This window comes from Zonotrichia leucophrys, chromosome 1A (assembly GCF_028769735.1).
Source record: "Zonotrichia leucophrys gambelii isolate GWCS_2022_RI chromosome 1A, RI_Zleu_2.0, whole genome shotgun sequence".
Taxonomy (NCBI): Eukaryota; Metazoa; Chordata; class Aves; order Passeriformes; family Passerellidae; genus Zonotrichia; species Zonotrichia leucophrys.
Window position 1 is genome coordinate 59,864,056 of NC_088170.1, and position 23,410 is coordinate 59,887,465.

General features: G+C 37.6%; 1 protein-coding gene across 1 annotated transcript; it reads left to right on the plus strand.

The window, feature by feature from the left end:
* The first annotated feature begins 4,195 nt into the window (after positions 1-4,195).
* On the plus strand, positions 4,196-23,410 carry LOC135458558 (F-box and leucine-rich repeat protein 13-like). The gene is given in 7 exon segments (XM_064733776.1): positions 4,196-4,246; positions 8,123-8,206; positions 11,804-11,935; positions 15,634-15,718; positions 15,721-15,793; positions 23,140-23,236; positions 23,238-23,410. Coding segments are annotated over 7 exon segments (585 nt in total). The 3' UTR covers positions 23,301-23,410.

Sequence of the window (23,410 nt, forward strand, 5' to 3'; positions counted from 1 at the left end):
TTTCAAATTCAGTTGACTTTGTTGCCAGGCTCAGCATTCTTTATGGACTGCAGCTGTATATACTGCTATTACTACACACCGCAACAATGGACTTTATCATAGTTTGCTATCCTGAAGTTGCATTTCTTAAATTTATCTGTCCTCTTGAATGAAAACCAACTGCACTGTGAAATAACACCCAAAATGTCACAGTGGCTGAATTATTGCAGGGTGACTTTATGAATTCTAGCTTCTACTGTATTTTGTGGTCACACAATGAGGCCCTGTTCAGGTTATCAGTTCATTAGTAGCACTGGGACTTTGAGATTTGCAGTGATTCTTTGTGCTGCAACAAACTATACAAGCCAAAATATGATTCTATCCTACAGAATTCTGGGATTAAGTTTTTATTCATCAGGGAACACAAAAGAAATTCTGGGAATGCATTGAAAAGCTAATTGTACAGTAATGTTAAACATACCAGAGATCTGAACTGTATTGAAACATCTGTAGTTTTGAAAGACCTGTAGTCAGGTCTACAAATCTCTCAATTTGGCTGAAAGCTTTTCTATCTACTTCATTTTTATAATCCCTGTGTGAAAGTTAGCTCTGTGCAAGATATGCAACTGATTAAGTGAAACACTCTGAGGAAGGACTCAGGTTAACTCTTCATGCAGGGTACAGAACTGCTATTGCACACAAATGCTGCTGGTGACTTTTGATGCTGCTGTGCTAGAAGATAATTTTTCCTTAAAGTTATTTCAGTTTCTTAAATTAAAAAAATATATTAGTACAAATGAAATGTTTAAACAGGTTCTGATTCCTTCTAGATTTGTTTCCAAGCTCTACCATTTGGAGTGGTGATAATTTCTGAGTGCTGGAACTAATGGAAATTCTCATTATTACCAACAGACTTTTTTACAGAAAGCTCAGTTTTTCAGCCATTCCAAAGAGCAGCATCTTTCTAATTAAGCAAGTAATTATTCTGACTCTTTTGGGGGTTTAAACGTCTAGTTTAAAAATGCCATCATTAATTTTTGCTTACCTTCAATGTTGGCTGCTGAATACAAATTGCATATTGACTTGTACAGATTAGGAAAAGTAGTGATTATAAATATTGGCTGCATTTATCTTTTGGGGTCAGTGATGGAGTGTAAGGCATTTATTTGTACAAGGTTCTTCAGGAGTTGAGCTAAGAGAGCTGAGTGTTCGCTCCAACAGGGGCACTGCTCTCCACTGTGGTCTAGAAAACAATTGCCAATGAAAGAATTACTAACAAGGTATCTTCAATATGTCAAGCTGCTAAAACTGGAAAGAAAAAAGAGCACTGAGGGGAGTCAGCTTAAACATTGGCAGGTCCTGCCTTGTGAAAGACGTTACTTTTACTTTTGGGATAAACTCTTTGAACCAAACACAGAAATCTAAGAGTCCTTGTCAAGAAAACTTTCCATAGAGACTACTCAGTCACTGTCCAGATACAATTCTGACTAAGAACTTCATTATTTGGCTGTAACACAAAGTTTGTGCAAAAAAAATTAGAATGTGAAAAAAAAATTATAATGCCTGTATCTTTTATGGATGCCAGAAAGTGAAAAAAACTTTAAATAAAGAGGGTTAGGGAATCCAAGAAGACTTCACTTAATGTGCTCATTTAAAATATCTCAAAATTATATCTGAATGAAATTTATGCTGCCTTGAATTTAGTCCCACAGTGTTACAACAAAAATGGTTTTTTTTCTCTTTGCTTGCCACAGCAAGCCTTTTAAAATGCTGTGTTTCTTCTTGCTCTAGTTTTCACATAGCACAACCCATGACCTTGGCAACAAACCAAGCTTTTTTTGCTTACACTGTGTTGCTAAGACTTGCAGTTTTCTCTCTCCCACAAGAAAAATAAATTGAGCATTTTAATTTTTGTAATTTCTAAGAGTTATAGTAGGAAAGAAACTGTGGTTTTAGCTGTTTGCTGTATTTAGGCATGTAAAATTCATGCACATATAAAATAAATACATTAAATATTAAATGCATTTCCTAATGTTAAAACTTTACTTGATAAAAGGAAACCTATCAGTCTCCTTTATAACAAGCTAGTATTTGTATACTTTGGGTTTATATTATACATTTTATTAGCATATAGAAGAAGTCATACTGTGATCTCTGTCAGCTTAGGTTAAGTGTTGGTTTGAAATTGCAACAGAGAGCACAGTGTTTCATGTACAGTAATCAACACCCATATGCTGTGTTAAATAAAGAAAAATTGTAAAGCTCGTGTGCTTTCCAGCAGTCTATGCTGTGGATCTCTCTTGCTTTTCCTGTCTTGCTGTTTAGTGTTTTAAACTTAGAAGGTGCAACTTAGATTTGCACTACAAAAGAGAATTTTCCTTTCTGATTTTTCAAATGACAGCAGAATCCTTCTGCCCTTCAAAGCAGAGCAGAATTTCTTGCAGTAGGGATTGACACATACTTAAGGGAACATAGTGGAGAAAAGATACAATAGAGCCACATTTTCTGGTATATTTGTGTCTCAGGTATGACTTACTTAATCAAAATGGAAGTTTTTCCCTCAGTGTTGATGCCTTTCTCTTCTGTTGCTTCTTCAAACACAGATATTAAAAGTCTTATGTTTGGAGGAGTTTATTATACTTAACCTGAGCCTACTTCTCAACTGAAAATTGGAAACTGAATAAAAGTAATCACTGCATATGTTCAGATTTTGATATTGCATAGGAAGTTGTACATTTTGCATGAAAAAGTCTGCCTAGGGAAACTTGTGAATACTAGGTATAAAAAGGGAATTAATTCATGTCATGTTTAAGTTGCATGTTGCTTAAGCATCTTGATAAATAAGACCATTCATTAACAAAACCAAATATGCAATGAAAAGGAAGTGAACTTCAAGCATATGAGGAATTGGTGGTATAATGCAATTTCTGTACTTTTTTCATTAGGGCTTTGACTATATTGCTCTTACTCTCAGAAAATACATAGCATTAAATTAAAACCCCACACAATTACATTTTAAATACTAATTTTTTCACTCCTTAATTTTAGCATTCATCCTTTTACATTTCAGAAAATATTTCGTTTATTCAAAATTTTTTTGAACAACACACTTTTTAAGTGTCAATAATATTTTCTTATCGTAGAAGGACATCTGGTTTTGTCATTCTTGAAGTACTCGACATTAGTTTCTTAAAATTAAGAAAACTTAAAAGAATCTTAGAAATGAAAATATTTGAGACATTTCTTTAAAAAGATAAAGCAGCAATGCAATGACAGAGCAAAGATTTTGAGTTCTTTGAAAGAAAAATAGTTTAAAATCCTTGTGAAGATTCTCTTTTTTTTAGCTATGCTTCCATCCCTCATTGTTTTGCTTCATGTTTTGCTCCTCTAAACTCCTTGCAATAGGGACTATATTGTTTTAAATTGCGAGTATGGTGAATGTGTCCTTGGATGCACAAATAACATTACAAAAATTTTAGATAAAACTCTAAAATTATTTACAATATATGCAAGGGATATGAGCTTCTAGTACAGAGATGGCAATGTCAGCACTTAGGACCAAAATCTGTCTTGGGAAAGCAGAGTCACTGGAACTGCTTCCATGGGTTAGAGAAGCAGCTCTAGTCACAAATTTTATTCTTACACTCTCCATATGTTTGTTAAAATGCCTTGATTTCTCCCCAGTGTCTACACGACAAGGTTCTGGCAGCTTTGCTCCCAGGGTGATTTTGAGAGCCTGCAGCTGCCCCTCTTCCCTCCTTCCAACACAAGCTGCTGATGCGCATGGACTGGACCACCCATATTCCTGGGACATTAGAAAAGTAATTTGGTATAAAAGTATTAGGACATTTGAAGAAAAGGTCTTTAATCAAACAGGATTTAGACAGAAAAACATAGCAAGGAATAATAAAATAAGCTTACTTGACTCCTGAGTTACATAAAGCATCCAGGAACAAAACCAGCCCTGACATAGGCTGAGGCAAGCTAAATGGAGAAGCTTAATGTCAGGGGTGAGTTATATGCAGTGTAATAATGGGAAAGAAAAAAATAGCCTGAAACATAAAAAATAGGTACAATACTTTTAAAATTGGAACAACTCTGAATTGCTTCTGAAATCAAGGATAAAAGGATGTACAAAGTACACAGAGAAATATTCTCTGCTTCTCTCTGTTCTTCTGCAGTGACTGTCATTTAGGTGCAGTTGGTGGTGATTGGGATGGGGCTGTGGCTGAGCCCCATCCCCAGTGGGCACAGCTGTGAGCAGCAGGTGAGCAGCACTGACAGCAATGAGCCAGGGAGTGCCCAGGGGCACTGAGCAACCACCAAAGGGAACAGAGGGCACACAGGTGTAAAGCCTGTAAGATGAAGAATAGAAAAAGGTTGAGCTAAAGAATGAGAAAAGCAGGTGCTTGAAGCCTTCTGAAAAGGTGTTGCACTGCATGGGCTGATGCTTGAAGCTTTCTGATATTGTGTGGTGATGCTCTGTGTGTTGTGGCTGCCTCAACTGCAGCATGTGCTGTGACACTCTCATGCATGAGGTTTTCTGCTGTAATTATTTAAGGCCCCATTCTCTCTTCTGGATGAGTTGCTGGTGTGTGCTGTTTAGTGCGGGTACTCCAGAGCAGAGGTTGTATGAATGAGTAAGCACTTAGCTCCATTTTCACTTCTTATGTGTTAATGGTCTTCAAATCCTGACTGGTCCTGAAGGCCAGGCTTCAACACGAATATTTACTAGTATTCTAATAATAAGTTTCTAAATAGGGGAAGAAAACCCTGCCCAAACAAAAATGGCATTTTGATTTTCCACAATAATCTAGAGGAATTTTTTAGCACTCTTAGCACTCTTTTAGCACTCTTAGTGGGATTCTGAATCTGCAGTGACTTGAACCCATACTCTGGCTTTGCTTTTTAGTCTGTTAGAAAATTAGGCCATTAGGACTGAGGAATAGCCTTGTAACAGTTAAGAAAAATATATCATTGGGTCTAATAGATATAACCAGCTACAGACTGCAAATGAATTGGTTGCATTTGATTTCCAAAGGAAAAGATGTGACAAATCCCACACATTCCCTAGGCAGGGAAAAGAAAAAGTTAAAGTATATTTAAGTGGGCTCCAAATTCCAACTTGTTTAGGAGACAGGAGAAAGAGAGCATTTAATCTGGAGACTCAGAAACTTAATGCTACAAAAAATAGGAAATACTAAAACAGAGTCATTGTGATCAATGCCAGATGTGCCAGCACCTGGAGTCCCAATGCAAATCAGCTGCAATTAAAAGTACTGAGCAATGTGGAAAATCAGGCTTGATGTTGCTACAGGATATTTTGTCACAATGGAATCTCTGTCATCTGGATTGTCTCAAGAAACACTGGCAATCATAGCTTGTAAACTATGACCTGGCCTAACCACAGATGGTGTTAGGTATGGAAATTGAATTTTATGGCATGTGTTATACAGGGGGATTTCTACACTGCAAGAGAAAAATGTCCCTGCAGTTCCTGAAAACAGGTCTGGCCCACCATCATATTAGCTCAGGTATTAGAAACAATACAGCTACATTTGCTTACCCATTTCCCAGAGGTTTTTACTATGTGAATCTCAGCTTTGTCCTGACACATATGAATTTTTAATAGCAAAATGAATCTGCATGGTAGGAATTGCTTTTTTCTCTTCTAGTGTTCAGTCCATGACACTGGTGCCTGACTGTGGCTAATCTGTGCAAAAAATCTGAGCATTTTAGAGGATAAATTAAGTAATTGAATAGTAAAATGCTCAGGCATAGATGGTGGGAGACACCTCTTAAGAGCTGTCCAAGGCCTGGAGTCACATTGGAGTCATCTGTTTGGTTTGGAGTATGAACAGGAAGAAACATCTGTATATCTGTGGAACAAAGATACACTACAGATGCTGACCTTGAAAGTTGCAAAGAGATATGTGGACAGAAATCTCAGAAGAAGTTGGAAATATCCTAGCACACAGTTGTTGTTAGAGAGAGACAATACATTCATTGTAGTCTGCAGTAGAAAGGCAGAGACTTTCATCATGAGAATATAAATAATGAGGATTTATTCCTTGCTATGTCATAGCCTCAGGTGGCTTTTGTCTCTAGCAAGTGAGGACCCTCACTAACTGGTACAGTCAATAGTCATTTTCTTACCCACAGAAACCATGGTGAAATAATAATGAATGAGTTTCTGCAAATGTCTGTAGGCCTTATGGTATAAAATAACTGAAAAAGAACAAAAAATGTAAAAATTATGTGAAAAAAATAGCTGTTACAGAGGATCAAGAAGCTTTAAATTGTTTTCAAAATAGAAATGACAATATGCTATAGAAGAGATGCTGGACAAAGTCTTCCCTTTCTCCACAGCGATGGAATATGCATCCAAGATAATACAGGAGTAATTTATTGACGCTAAAGGAGAAATAGGAGAGCTTTTGGAGAGTGGATGATCTTAGTCTGTGTGTTGCACAGTATTTGTTTTGCCAGAATCTGTTTCTAGGAGTTCCAATATGATAGCTCCAATCATATATTCCATAAATATGAGGAGATTTAGTATAGAAGATGAAATTTTTCAGAAATATGTCAATATCCTGAATGGAGATCCATGACATTCATCAGAGAATAAATCAGGAAGTCTAATAAAAATAGTGCTAATTGATGCCTTTGTATGTATGCTAGACACAAAATAATAGTTTAAAAATTAATATAGATTAAGCTTTCTGCATAGAGATTGTTTGAAGAGGTTTCTTTTAGGAAAAATGAAACTTTCATAGTTTTATATGTAATGTCCTAATGACATTCCTTTTTTAATGAATGTCCCAATGACATTCCTTGTCATTCAAGTCTTCACTCTTTTTCTTAAATCTGTAATTGTTAACAAAATGCCTCAATGTATTGATTTTCATTTATAAAAATAGATTTTCTGTGATTTAATGTCACTTTAGTAATATAAAATGATTATAAATTAACTTTGAACTGATAGCAGCATTAATTGTCATGTAGCAAAAAAATATTTATTATATTCTTTAGTATTTCATTAGCAATTGCATTAAAGTGGTGCCACTTTTAAGTAAAGAAAAATCCAAGAACAAATTATGTCCTTGAGATCACACCTATCAGACCACGAGTCTGCTGTAAGAAATTCAAGTTCTGGCATAAAGCCATTTTAGGTTTAAGCACAAAACTATTTTATTGTCTTGAATAGGAGTACTCTGGTCAACAAAAAATTGAAATCTGTGGATTTTCATGAAGCTGTTGAAAGTAGTTTTCACCAGACAACTGCGTCTGCTGAGAAAAATGCAAAGTTTTGTGTTTTCATAAGTAGCCAAGATTGGAAACTTCTTTCATTGTTCCATTTTTTGTATCTATCCAGCTTGTGAGATTTCAGGAATCTGCAAAATTTGAACTCCAGCCGCACTCTTCCAGCATTATCATTACAGTGTCCACATCTGGGTCCCAGACACTCTGCATGTGCCTGTTTTTTCAGGATGATACTTCCTCTCTGCCTACAATTAGGCAGTGCTGTTCACAGCCTAATTGTAGATTACTTATTAACCATATGGAATAAAGGGATAATGTTTTTTTCCAGTAAAGTTTCGTTTATTGATATGAACTACAGAGATATTCTGCTGTGATTATAAAAATGAGTTTTACAAAATCAACATTTAATTTTTCTTTAATTTAGAGCACTTAGGATCAGAACATTGCCCAGTTTCCTGGTGTAGAGGCAGTAAAAATCACAAAGCATCTTTAGATCTTTTTGCAGTCCTAATGAAAGTCCTTATTTTCTTGAATAAGGGCGCTGTTCGTACACTTTTGAGTGTGACAGCACCATTTCAAATTGTCTTGAAGCCATAAAGCCCTTAATGGTAAGGCAGTAATTTTAAGACATTTGGTCTTAGCAAGTAGTATTTTGTTCTTCCAACAAAAAACCCAAATAAACCAAACCAAACAAACAACACAACTCCTCCCCAAAAAAAATTTGCGAAAAGTTCTTCCACCCCAAATTGTGGAGGTACGTAAATGTGTTTTGGTGGAAGTACTTCACATCAATTACCTTTCTTCAGTTTCTTTGTTTCTTAAGAGGTAGGAAAACCAATTTTTTTCCCCTTTCTCTATTAATTTTTCTGGATTTTTTTAGGGTTTGAGAGCTTTTGGATGCCATGGAAAAATATTGGAACTTTCTATATCACAATGCAAAAACTTCATTGACAATGGGATTCAGGTAAAAACTTTGCTTTTTTCTTGGTGTTCCCTGGAAGCACCCCTAGTTCATTAAATTAACCATATCCAAAATTGATCTTTTGTTCTGCATGACATTCTTCATTCTTCATAACACCATTCTACATCAAAAATTCCCCCCTTTCATTCCTACAATGCCATATGCCTGAGATCTGTTCAATTTTGGCTTGAAAAGGTTAAAGAGGGGGCAGTTTTTTGCTGTTAACTTCCATGCAGAACCTAGTGGGCAAGAAATCAACGTGGTTTGAAAATTCAGTATGAAGAGGAAATTACTGTTTACAAAATGTAAGGTTAAACTGTGAAATTCCTCATCCTTATCACAGGTTGCTTGAAGTTTACCAAAATCCTTTTGGAGATTTGACAAACTCAATATGATTGCATAGATTTACTTTGTTTTTGTATTTTACTTTGTATTTCCAAACAGTATGAGAAAGAAACACTAGAGGGTAACTTTACAGTAGTAGAAAGAACATCTATCTTGTTAGGAATTGACATCCAAATAAGAGCACTTGTTTTTGTAACTGAGAATAATTCCTAACTATATATAACAGAAAAGCTTAAATAATAGATTTTTAATGCTATCAATTACAATTTAATGGTATCAATCAACAGTTGCAGATCATAAGGCTGCAGGTTCAGCTAATGCCATCACATAATCCCAGTCCTCAGCTTCTACATTTTTTCCATTACAAATCTTCAACATCCACCATTTTATAGCCATATATTGTAAAAATGAGTCAGTTGTTGTACCACAAGAGCTACATCTGGATTGAATCTTGTTGCTCAATGTGCATGTCAGGCCATTTGCTTCTCTAGGAATAATTCTGACTTGTCTTTCATGAATGTTCTGGGTAAAGTTCCATGTTTTTACCAATGACCAAGTATGTACATCTTGTGTACCTCATGGAAAGTCATGTGGTGCCAGTGCTGCTGCTCTCAGAGGAGAATATTCACTTCTGTGTTGTGCCATGCTCATGGCCAAGAAGCTATTTCAGGTGTCTCATTACAGAGAAGAAATAAAAAAAAAGACTGTTAAAAAGAAGTGTTTCTGCTTTCCCTGTGTGACAAATGAATTTGGACTTTTTTGAGGAAAAAAACAGCAGCAGGGAGCACATGTGGGAGTTGCAGAAGCCCTGTTTTCATGGATCTAGAGAAGGCAGGAGAAAGAAGAGGAGATACAGAGTAAGTAAAAACAAAATGACCAGTCATTTTTGGAAATTGAATCCAAGGATATGATTTTATGGAAAATCTGCAGAGGGTAATTCCATTGTAATCCCATGGCCTGTTCCTAGGTACTATAACAGAATGTAAACACTTATGAGATCCCATATTTTGAAAACAGGATCCTTGTTCATTCATAACTCAGATGATGCTCACTTAATGAACAGCAATTTGACCTTTTCATTGATGTTTGTGTGTCCTCAGGCCTTATTTATGCAGAATTTAAATTGTGCAATTAAATTGGAAAATTATGTTTTCTTCATATGACATTTGACTTTTTATAGTGATTAAATGTCTTGCAAACATAATTTATCCTCACAACCTCATCTGTTATTTTCTCTATAGATATATAACCAGGGTTACAGAGATGAAGTGAGCAAACAGCTCCATCTCTTTTGATTGCAAATATAATTTGAATGTTATTTGCAAAAGCTTGTAGGGGTAGTCCTAAAGTTAAGAGTAAATTCAGAACCTAACTTTGAAGGATATTTTAAATAAGTTTGTAGAAAAGCTATGCTAGTGAAAACAAGATAAACATATCTAAAAGGCATTGAAATCTTGGCTTCAGCCTGTGTTACATACCCTAGCTGAGAATGTAGCGATTAAGTCATCACATTTGAGGCCTAATTCTGAAAGGATTGCAGTTTCTCTTGCACATGGATGAAAAACATTTAGTTGCTGGGTGTAGAATGTTTATGTATTACAGGTGAAAATCAGCCCATAAATCCAAAATTGAAATAGGAAGGGTAGAGAAGCCAATTAATAGAGATTCTGAATTTTCCACTTTAACTAATCCTAGATTCAAACACTGACACTTCCAATATTTTGTAAAATAAAACAAGGACCCAAAGCTGAGAAAAACTGCCTTGATATAGCTGTACCAATAGGCAAAAAGAGAACGAAATCAGAGTGAAGATATAGACAAAAATCTTAAAAGTACACTCTATGAAACAAATTTCAGATCTGATAAGTTTCTTTGCATCTATTTAGGTAACACTTATGAAAATCACACAGAAATACATAATCTTTTGTCATAGTAAAACTAATATTTCCTAGTGATCAACCCTGTGTTATTGTGTGAGTTCCTATGTAACATAAGGAAAAATTAGCTGTGTGTTAGTACTGATTACTGCAGAGGTAATTTTGTCAGAATATATATAAATATATAATATTTCTGCATAACAATTGCATGCATTTTTGTGTGCGCTCACACATTTTATTTATCCATGTGGTGCTTAGTCTTTTTACCTCAGGACTAATTCTTGAAAGCTTTGAAAAGCTTCATGCAACCAGTGGTTTTTATTCAATCCACTATGTGTTCTTCCTTGTTCTCCCTGTAGAGGTAGAATTGCTATTCCAGTAAATGACAAATTACTCTGGCCTTGGGCCAGGATTAGCAGGCTGGAGCCCAGCTCAGTGACACATTGAAGGCTTCTCACCAGCGTTTTAGGCTGGGCATGACAGAAGAGGAGAGATTCTGACTGAAGCTAAACCTCTGGTAGAGCTGCAGGCTGTCCTGTGATCCTTATGTCATGGAAGAGAAGAAATGTGATTTTAGGCAACTCTTTTCAAGAGGTTTCCAGAGAAGGTTTCAGTAGAAGATCTAACTTCTCTTTGTACACCTAGAAGTGATGTTTTTCAGGCTTGGAAAAGAATCAGGCTGAAAAGTAAAAAAAGTTTCAGAGTGCAAAGGAGAAGAGTGTATTTTAAGAATCCAAGTGACCTTTCACAGGAGTTCCATTATTAATTTCCAAGACTGTCTGCTTTACAGAATACATGAAAAAGCCAGTATTTGAGTTATAAAGGTGCTGGAGTTGGAGTCATATTATCTGCAAATGTTTATTCATTCTGAAAACTAGGATAGAAATTGTAGTCAACCAATATCACAGTTAACTGGCCTGAGCTCCACAGAGCAAATCAGAGCCCAGAACTCTTGAGAGACAGTCCTGAGGTTCTTACCCATTCCCTTCCAAAAAAATTAATGTGATTTATTCAGATACAGCTTTCTGTTCATTTAAAAGAGAAGGAGTTGTTATGCACAAAACTGGGCATTTGCAGAGAGCAGCAGAATGAATTTATCTGGGCCTAGTTCTCTAAGGACATCATTTTTCCTTCTGGGTTGTGCTCAATTTAAAGAACCCAAATTCAACATGGTTTAATACTTATCGTGGAACTTACATAAATGTTAGTCTAATAAACCCACAGTATAATATATAAACAATTGAAAATAGCCCCTTAATGCATTTCTTCTTTTTCTAGAAGTCAATGGCAGAATGACTTCACTTCTAATGAAAGGTACCTGGAGAACTGAAGTGTGGGAAGTGGATCAAAGGATTGGTGTACAAGCATTGTAATTGAGTTCTGCAAGGGCACAGAATTCCTGGAACACTGCCTTGTCTCTTACTGCCCTCAGCTGACAGATGAAGCTGTGAAAACAATGGCATTTCACTGCCACAGACTGACATCTCTCAACACAGGAGGCTGCCCAAAGGTATGCACAAGAAATAGGGTGACAGTTCTGGCATTGCTATTGTAAAGAATTACTTACTATTTCATCCAGAGATTTGACCTGCTGGCATCATTCAGCTGCTTTTCTGGGAGTTTTAAGATTTGAGACTTGGCTCTTGGGAGTATTTGGTATTCTTCTAATGTTGCAGTTACAGTTTAAAGATGTCCACATTGTATCAGGTAAAAGTTTTTCTGTCCAGGAGTTACTGTCTAAACAAGGGTGAAGAGAGAAGAGCTTTCACATTATATATCACTTCCTGCAAATGCTCTCCCAGGTTCTGGTGTTTTGGGTGCCTTGGAAGGATTGTGGCTTTGTTTTAATTAATCTTGATATTTTAATGGGGGTTTTTTCCAGTTCTTTTTCTGAACCCAGGTAAAGCATAAACTAGGGCATTAGAACTTAATACCTGTGTCTTAACATGGCAAGGCAGTGACTACTTTGAAATAAAAGAGGTGCCTAAAAGCTGAAGCACTCAGGGTTGAAATTAAATTATTAAGATTCATCCGTAGTGAAACTCAGTTCCTCTTTACCATGAACTTCTATTACAGCATTTTTGCTTCTTGTATTTTCTGTATAATTTCTTTTTGACTGAAGCCTGACATCCCAATTATCTTTTTGCTGCCTCTGAATGTGTGTTCCCTTTTGAAATTCTGCTGTTATGAAAGTTATATCCCTTCCTTGTACTTTCTGACTTAATGGCTGTGGCTTTTGAGCATTTAATTACTTGTGTGGTTTTAATTTTTTTAGCAAATTAGCAAAACAAAATACTTGGTTCATTTTGAAAATAAACATACAAACACAATTTTTTGAATGCTGATTTCATTTTTTGTTTAAATTTCATGGGAAGAGTTATAATGTTGCTTCTGTCACTATCACATGGCAATGAACAAGTTTATTACTACTTTTGGAAATGTTTATCCTGCACTATCCTTTAAAATGTTGCCACAATGAACCAGTTTTCTCATTTTTTCCCCATTGAAATGCCCATGTCCTATTTCCTTCCACAATAAGTCTGCAGCCATCACTGGTCCCTGCTTCCTCCCCACCAACACCCATCTCCACAACCCCTGACTATTCTTCCAGTCCTCCACACATGTCTTCATTCCCTGCAGTGGCTGAACATGGCCCCTGCACAATTAATTTGAGATTATTTGGCCTAAATTTAGATATTCTCTGATCAAGTTGTTTGCCTTCCAAACATACAAAATTTTCTCAGCCTCCAGGCCAAAACTCACTGGCTGTGTTTCAGATCTGAGAGACCACTCTCTATCTTAAACCATCCCTTGGTTTATATCTTACACATATTACTGTACACCATTAATTATTATTTACATGGGTCCTCATCTCCTGTGTTCTTTGGGTTTAGATAGGTATTCAGCTATTTTTCCACAATGACATGGTAATAGAAGTTGTGCAGAGGTCTTCCCAAAGCAGTTGAAGTATGTAATGCTGCCATCAGTCCTGTCTGCCATGCTTGCCTGACACAACATACCAACACAGGAAAACAAAATAAACCAAACACCATAAAATGTCAGTAAATACATTTAGGCTGGAATCTGGGAGATTTTTTGGTTATCACAGCAGGGAATTATGAAAGAGCTTTCTGGGAAGGGAGATGGGGCAAACTGCTAAGGAATGTTAGTATGGCTCTTGGTAAGGGAATGGACTGGTCACATTTTGCAGTTCCTGCAAATGGGAAAAATGAGTCAACTCAGTGACCCAGTCATCCCCTTCCAACACTTTGTTCCTAGATGCTATCTTTTCTTTAAACACTTATAAAGCCAATCTGTTAAATGCTAATACCCTACTATTTTCAGAAGAGAACATTGAGACTCTTCCACATAAACCTACCCATAAGTTTACAAGTCTTTGTTTGACTTGAATCCAGCTTGCAGCTCCATAAAATGAGATGGGTACACCTGTGCATATTAAAGCTAATGGGTCTTACAAATCCTTTGGCAAACTCTAGTGTAAATTGAGGGTATCCAGCTGCTAAGTAAAGAAATATTTTCCACTCAGAAACTGTTTAAAAATGGTCAGGAGATGAAAGTCAGAATGAGCCTGTTCCAAAGGATATATGTTAATGTGTCCTGCAACATCAGGTATCTTATTTTTAAGAAAAAGAAATTTAAAATTAATATAGAAATATTAATATACAATATTGAAATATTAAATTAATATAGAAATATATGTACATTAAGGATATTTTGAATGTGCTATGCATGTTACTCTAAAATTAGAAGAGTTTATAACTTTAATCCTATATTCTGAGGCAAATCAATCGTCTTTCAACAAACTCCAGTGACTTCAGTGGAGGTGCTGTGAGTCTCCATGCCATGGTTCTGTATGCCTTGGGCAGGTACAAGTAATTTTTCAAATGCTGATTGTATAATACATTCAGCAGTTCTGTTCTGAGCCTTATTCAGGGAATGAGCCTGATTCAAGGGTAATTCTTATTTCACAGGAAAAAAATGAAGTTGCTGTGGGAAATATTCTACACATGAAAAAATACAGCAAGAGATGAAAATAAATCTCTGGTTAAATGAATTGGCCTTTTAAATAGCTAAGTTCTGAAGCTATAATAGAATGAACAATCAATTCTGTCATTCAGTCCTTTAAAGGGAATAGGATCCAGTGTATGACAAATGTAGATTTTTCTAAATGCATCTGATACCAGTTACTGGCTTCAGAGTCAGCAACTTTTTTAAAAATAAGAATATGAATCTCCTTAAAAATATTTTCATCCATTTATTAATCTATTGCAGATCTTAATACTAAGCATATAAATAGATCTGGAATAAGCAAAGCACATGCACATTGCTCCATATACCAGGAGATCTGTCACAGTGTGCTAACTTTTTGTTCCACAACCCCAGGCTCCAGCTTTATCTTGCTGCCTTGTCTCTTATAGAGTCTCATGAGATTGGCTGTTTGGTACAAGTGAAATCCTCATCTCTCTTTCTACCACCTCACTCCAGTGATTTAATGAAATGTCTTCAACAGGTTTTTACTATTGCTCTCTCCTGATTTTTGGTCCTGAATGAACAAGGTAATTAAAGTATGTGCATAATGTATTCTTGACTGTTCCTACTGAGGTCAGTGGAGCAGTTATTAGCTTGCATGGCTGCTTATGTACCTTGAAGACTGTGTATCAGGTTTTTTTCAAATGCAGCTTCCAGCATTAATGGCAATGAGTATCAGTTCCTGAAAAATGGACTTGTGAGGTGAAACTAAGGACCTGTGCTTCAGAGCTAAAAAAACCAACCACACATTAAAATATCTTGGTGTGAGACACTCATTTGTAACAGAGAACTAAGTATAAAAAGTCATACAAGTGCATCCTAATAATTTAGAGAGAGTAATTCAATAGGACAAATACTAAAGGCTGCATGCACATATATGGGTGGGAAAGTTAGACCATTCTCAGTAGGTGAAAAAACCCCACAATATTTAAAACTAGACTGCAAACACAGTTAACTAATATCTAATATTAGAAAGTGACAGTTTCTGTGGAGCCTCTTGCAGAGATTCAGAATTCTGCTGTGCCAGAAACCTTACTACAATTTTAAAACATACTTTTTCTACCAATCAGACACTAAAGTTGCACTCTGGGAATTCTTTTTTTTCATCTATTATCAATAATCTTTTAAATTCTGCATGTTTTGTTGGTTCATTTACAGATGATTGATACACATATCCAATACTTGGCTGCAGCCTGCCATTATCTCCCCTTGGACATCTCAGGTTGCATTCATCCTACTGACAATACCTGAGATATCTTTGGAAAGGCTGTGAGCAACTCCAGATTCTCATGACACTGTACTGTAGAAAAATTACCAAGAAAATAATTCCTAATCTTACTTCAGAGGAGGTTGTAAATCCCAAAACATGAGGTTCTTTTCTTCACTGGCATCACAGTGCCATGCTAGGTATCTGGCTTAACCGAGTCAAGCTATGGTACTGTGACCACCTTCCCAGGTTGGTTTTTACTGACCAGCCTCTAAGAACCTTCTCTTAAAGTTCAGTCTGATCCTCCCCTGACACAGCTCGTGCCTCATCACTGGTCAGCCCTTCCCCCTCAGCCTTCCCTTCTCCAGGATGAACAAGCCAAGTGACATAAACTGCTCCTTGTAGTTCTTGCGCTCAAGATATTTCACCATCTTGGTCACCTTTCTCTGGATGGTCCCTAATAGTTTAATGTCTTTCTTACATTGTGGTGCCCCAAACTGCCCCCAGCACTGGAGGTGAGGCTGCCCCAGAGCAGAGCAGAGCAGGACAGTCCCCTCCACTGCCCAGCTGGTGCTGCTGTGCCTGATGTCACCAGGACACAGGTGGCCCTCCTGGCTGCCAGGGCACTGCTGGCTCCTGTTCAACTTTCCATAGAACAGAGTCCCAGATCCCTTTCTTCAGGGCTTTTTCTCCAGCCTTTCATCTCCCAGGGGTTATGTATAACCAAGTTTACCCCATCCCAGGTAAGAATTGAGTGTTTGCTCTTGTTTAGTTTCATGCAGCTGGCATGAGTCCAGCTCTTCAGTCTGTCCTGATCTCTCTGTAGCTCCTTTCTACCCTGCAGGGAGTCTTGTTTAGTATCATTGGCATACTTTGCATTTAATTCCTGCATCCAGATCATTTATAAAAACATTACAAATTGAGCACTGATGTCTGGCCACTAACCTGATATAACCTCATTTACTGTAACCCTTTGAGCCCAACCTGTGAGCCAGTTGCTTACCCAGGGTATTATGGACTTGCTGGACAGTTTATCCAGGATACTTTTGGAGACAGTATCAAAAGCTCTGCTAAAATCCAAACCCACCATATCTACTGGCCTACTTTGGTCAGCTAGGTGGATGACCTTGTGATAAAAGAAAATAAAGTTGGTTAAGCAGGACTTCCCCCTCTGTGAAGCTATGCTGGCTGTGCCCAGTGACTGCATTGTCTCTCAAATATTTCTCAGTTACTCTCAGAATAAGTTTCTCTATAATTTCACCAGGCACTGAAGTGAGATTGGAAGGCCTGTAATTGCTGAAGCCTTCCTTCTTTACCCTTAAAAACTGGGAGAACTAAGTTGAGTCTTGTGAGTCTCAAAAGATGTGGATTCAATTCCCACCACCCTTCCATGGGGATTAAGAGTATTACAGACCAGGCCCTGTGTACCCAGAACAGCACAGTGGCCAGACATGCTCAGGGCCTGAAACTGGAAAGGAACTGAAGTTTAGACATGGTTGATCTATCTGAATAGATAACTTAATAAAACATTATGAGAGTAAGAAATATAAAATACCATTCTATATAGACAGCCTGTACTAGGAGAGCTCTAACAGTAATTTAACAGTTCCTCTGTAAGTACTGTACTTCCTGCTGAGCCATTCCAGGGTTTAATAACTGCTTTAGAGACCACAAGACCAATACACATACTTAATAACTCAAAAGGTATTTCCAGTGTGCTTCACACTTTCCAAATCCTCCTCTACTATTTCCCTGTCTTACCACAAACAATTCTGCTGTCACGGGTCTTATTTTCTTCACTTCACTCAGATGTAGTTTTCTCAATGTCATCTCAGAACTTTCTCCTTAAAATCTCTACTTCTAATGAAACACTTGTTAGATACAGAAAGTGCTTTGAAGGATTGGTAGGCAACAGTAGTAATTGAAAAAAAAAACCTCAGATTCATTTAATCTCTTCATAATTTTATGATTTACAGTTTTTCTCATCTTAAGCCTCAAGGGTTTTTCTTTTATCCTCAGATTACTGTTGTTGACTTGTTTATTCTGTGACTTCATATCTCTGTTTAGAGCAGCAACAGTGTGTCAGCCCTTTCTGATTCTGCCTGCTGATCCATCCTCCTGTAGAAGTGAGATGAAATGGGAACAGAAACTTGTGCAAATTCCAAGTTGTGCTGGGTGAGCCATCACCAAGGAGCTGACATGACTTCTCAGAAACCCATTTGCATTATTCTGGCCTGGGATGACCCAAGATTTTGCCTCTGCCTAAGAGTCCCATGTGCAATGGGTTCTCCAAAGGTCTTGATTAAACTCTTCTGACCCAGCCAAGGAATTTCCCAACCAGTTATTTTTACTCTGAAGATAACCCTGGAGAGTTACACATATTTGCAAAACAAAAAGGCAACCATGAGACACATGTCTCCACCCAGTGTTATCTTTGCCCTTTTTGTGATGTTCAGAACTAGGTAAACTTTGCCAACTTTATTTTCTTGAGTCTCCTTTTCTGGGCAGTGGATGGTTTTTTCCTTGCCAGCCTCAGTCTCTAACCCTTCACACCACATATTCAGTGATAGGAAACTCCTGTCCAGCACCATCTGAGTCTGGGACAACACCTGCTAGGTGGACTGATATGCAGAATAATGCAGTCCCAAGCATTTTTAACTTGTTCTTTCCAACAAGTCCAAAGAAATCCCACTCTAGACTTTGCCAGGCCACAGAATATACTGGGAATGACATTCAGAAGATAAAAGTGAGTTCACAGTGAGATTCTGATATGTTCCACATCCTGCATGTTTCCCAGTTTAGGAAAATCTTTTTTTTTTCAATTGCAGTTCAAGGTCAATATGGCAATGATGATAAAAATTGTATCTTCTGCCAATAACTACATCAAAAGCACAGTAAAATATGGCATGATTCTAGAGTTAGTTATCTTGCAGTAGCTTTTCAGCAACATCAACAGCAATGACAGTATTGTCACTGCCACATATTTCTATAAAACGATGTGTTTCTTTCACAACCTGTATGTTTTTAGTAATGAATGACAAGCAACAGATTGTCAAAAAAACTAAATCAAGCCTTAATTCTCCATTTTCAGCTAACTCTTAAAACCATATTCAGCTTTTTAGATTTTCACAGAAGGTAAAGGCTGGTTTCAGGTGTAAGTTATGTTCAGAGGGTATGAAACTGACATTGTAGAGAAATTTCATTCTCTGTTTAAGGAGATGGAAGAGGTCATCTATGTAAAAATTACATTCATCTGGAGAATTAAACATGCTAGTGGCTTAGGTTCTAAATAAGCAATAGAAGAAATATGATTTTAGTTTAAAGTTGCCTTAAAATATCTGTGGCATAAAATACTACTTCATTGTTCCAAAGGAATTCCCCGTTATTTATTGTTAAACACTATCCAGTCCTAGCAGACATTTCTTAATAGACATTGAGTCATATCTCTTGTATTGTGCACATTGTTTTTCTTTTTTTATTTTTACTGTTTTGATATATTAAAATAGAAAACATGTGGAGCCACAAAGTTCTCCAAGTTTCAGTCCAAAGCAGCTTCATAGGAAACAGTTATGGGCCTTCAATTGATCATTCTTTCCAGAATAAGGTAGATTTTGAGATTACATTTGCCAACATACTGCCCTGCTTCCAGGTTTAATAAATGTTAGAAGGAAGAAAAGGTTTGTGGCCTGGTATCCTGCTGCATATTCTGTATCCAGAGGCTAATGGCCTTTCAGTTAATCCAGTTTCTAAATGGCAGAAAGAATCATGGATAATCTAATGTGGAAGTACATAGTGCTGGTACAATTGATTTCTTCTGCTAAAGGAAAAACAACCTAACTCTCTGCTTTCTAAAATGTAGGAAAAGGTGGTGTCAGCTTGATTTGCTTAAGACTACTCCTTAAGACTACAGGAAATAACATACTGGCATCTTTAGAGAAACACTTCTGTTCCCTGTAAAACGTTCTGTGTTAACATTTCTAGATGCAAAATGAGAAAGGAAACATGTCATTGACAGAGAAGCCAGCTAGGCTTGTAATTTCCCCAAACTACATCTCATCTGTAACAGTTTGGTTCCCTAAAAAGATCTCCTTAAATTACTCCTTAAAAATTAGGTGCTTCCTTCTTTCTTGTCTGCACTAACATAAAACTGGTTACATTTCTCCTAAACTCATGACTACATTATTAACAAACTCATCAACAATTCCTCTTACAATTTTTGCCTTTTAAACAAAAATTACATTAGGTCTTAATAGTTACAATACATTTAACATTTGGAGAAGACTTTCATTTTTGTTTGGTTTTGTTGTTGTGTTTCCTAATGGCTGCTGTTGATTAGAAAGGAGATTGCAAGAACTCACAGAATTTCTTAGGTTTTATCCAAATATGCAAACAAACATGGAACTGGAAATGAAGACCTCCTACACACAATTTGGTAAAAGACCAACAGCAATTACTCCTAAGTCTTCTGTTAAACAAGAAACAGAAATACAGTACTGTCTTCACACTGACTGTAATTCTCTCTTTGGAAGTGACACAGAGGCTCCTGGAGTGCCATGTTTCAGCCACTGAATGCATATGAACTGGATGCCATAAAATGATAAAACTACTGGACCTCAGAATACTTCAGGTCCTATGTACTCTTACCACATTTTGTAACCTGGAGCATGCCTGCAGAATGCTTCCTGCTTTTCCCATTAGCTTCCTGCCTCCACTTGCTTAATTTCTCCTGTATTGGCACTATAAACATTTCTCCCATGTTTGAGATTTTATTTTCTATTACTTTTTACTGATGATTGGTTTCTGTAACCTTAGCTCAAGAAGTTTTTTTTCAAAATCTCTGCTTTTTATTATGATGGACCCAGTCAAACAGGAACAGGGTCCCCAGGGCAGTGGTCACAGCCCCAGCCTGACAGAGTCCAAGTGTTTGGACAATGCTCTCAGGCACATGGGGTGACTCCTGGGAATGGTGCTGTGCAGGGCTGGGAGTTGGACTTGATGATCCTGGTTGGCTCCTTCCAACTCAGCACATTCTGCGATTCTGAAAAATTGCTGAAATGTGGAATGGCTCAGGATTCAGACCATGTTGCAGAACTGTATTTCCCAGTTACCCCCTTCAGTAAAATGGATTCAAACTTTGGGTAAGGATTCAATTAGGTATTCCAGTGCTGCTCAAGCCCTATGTTTGAGCCAGTTCTTTTGTCTGACTTACACCAAGAGATAGCTGTTTTGCCAAAGATAACGGTAATTATTGGCTGAAATACTTTTATTCATCAATTGGCTCATTTAAGACAGTAAATAAATAAATAAATAAATAAAATAATCAGGCTCTGTCATAGTACAGTATATCTTAAATAAACAATCTTTTTACCATGTGTTGGTGATTAATGAATGGCTGTTTCTGGCAAACCACTCAACTGTAGCTCCAGGCATGGGACATCATAACTTTCCAAAAAAGTAGTAACAGCTCCCCTTATACATGCTTCAGACAGCCACTATACATTGCAGTTTCCATGAAAAACAGGAATTTGGACTTGGATGAGTTGATTTTTTATAGGTCAGAGCTTATAGCTCATATAAATTGTGCACACATTCCTCAATGGCACAGGCCTCCCTAATATAAAAACAGATGCAGCCTTGTGTTCATGTGGTTCATAGAGTGTGTCAGTGTTGGACATTTTATAAAAAAAATATCCTGCAGTGGTTGCAAACAAACCCTTCTTGCTTCACTAATTCTGTCCCTTTTCCACTCCTGCCCACTTCCCTTTCCTGCTGTAGTGGTGCAGGCATCACAGCTGGGCACATCTGCCCCTTGTAACCACCTCCAGCATTTCCACTTTGGGAACCAAACACAAAAACACTGTAGCAGCATTACTGACAGATCACAGAGCACTTCAATTTGGATTTTTTTCCAGTATTGTCTGGATGCTGTATATTATATTTTTCCAGAACTTAGGAGTTGGCCAGCAGGGAGAAAGACTGCCTTGCTGTGGCTGTGCCACACCAGCTCAGGCTGAATCTCCTGGAGAGGATGGAGCTGCAGAGCTGGCTCTTCCCCAGGAGCCCTGGAATATTCAGCACAGTGGGAGGCTGGGCAGGAGGGTGCTCTGCTCAGCAGGACCAGGCTGGCAACCAGCTCACACAAGGCATGGAAAGAAAGAGACATTCACAGCACTGCAAGTGGTGGGCTCTGTTTCTTCAGCTTGGGAAGGCCCTGAAAATTGCTGGATTGACACTGCCAAAAAAGAAGGGAGAGGTGCTCTTCTTTTGAGTGTCTCACTCAGGAGGCCTGATTTTCTCAAATTTTGATCTAGTTTATTAGTTTTGTGTTCTAATTCTGCAAAAGAGCAGTGGCCACAAAATGTTGAAGCGGATCTGAGGGGTCATGGGTAGGTTTGGGCATCACAGACAACTCTCTTCTGGTTCAGCTCTCACAGAAGCTGCAAAACCAAACAGCCTTGGGGCAGGTCCAGAGCCAGCAAATGCAGGTAACCACAAGGCTCCTGTAGCACTGCCTGTTGTGTACTCAATTCTATTTCTGAAACAATACATGTTAAAGGAGTGGGTGACAGAAGATACCTACAGTAGAGAGGCTGCCCAAAATCAAGCAGAAGGTGAATGAGGAAAGGGTAAAATACTTGGAGGTGCCGCAGACACTGGTGCATATAGAAAAACAGAGGGACCTGCACAGTTACTACAGCCTTCCTATAGAGCCATGAGAAAACAGCTTGGAGATGCTGTAATACCCTCAGGTGTAGCTGGTTTATTTGTCTTGTTTGGTTTTATATTTTCTTCCAAAGAGTGTTATTATTCCAGTGGCATCACTCTGACATCACTCAGATCTGTGTTCAGGCAGATGCTGACACACTAGAGCAAGTGTGGATGAACCCATCAAGACCACTGAAGTGCTGGAGCATGTAACCTGTGAAGAACCTTCAGAGAATTGCTTTGCTACATCCCAGGAGAAGACTCAAGATGGAGGAGACCTTATTGCTGTCTCTAACTCTCATCAGAGCACAGAGAAGACAGAACCAGACCAGTGTCAAAGGTGCACTGATAGGACAAATGGCATATGGAAAATTCTGATTACATTCTGATTACAAGGAAACTTTAACTTTTTAACCAGGAAGCTGGCCAAACTCTTGAAGAGGATCCCAAAGACTGTGCAACCTTCACCCCCAAAGGTATTCAGAACTCATCTGGCAAAGCCATGACTCACCTGGTCTAGCTGGATACACTTAAAGCAACAGCAGGTTAAAACACTCTCCAGAGGCCTCTTCCAACATAATTCATTCTGTGACTCTGTGACCTAACCAATTATCTTCTGGTTTACTTTCCTCAACACCCTTATAATATTGATAGTTTTAGCTAAAGCAAGGAACTTCTCATTAAACTGCTTTTAATGTTCTTTGTAAAAACAACCTCTGAAAAATTTTGTCATTATTAAACTTTTGTTGAAGACAAGCTACTTTGAAATACACAGCTGAACTGGAGAAACAGGAACACAATGATGCTGACCATCCTTCCTGGCTCAGATATGACTGGGATGATAACGTAATCACCTTCACCAAAACATGCAGATCAGAGCCTGAAAAAACAAATTCTTCAAAATGAAAAATGAAGAAATTGTGCAGCATCTCTACAGTTCAAGGGTTTTTCTCTAGAGCATGAAAAGACCACTGTGTTATTTTTTCTTAAAACTAATCACACTTTAATAAAAGGCCATTTGTT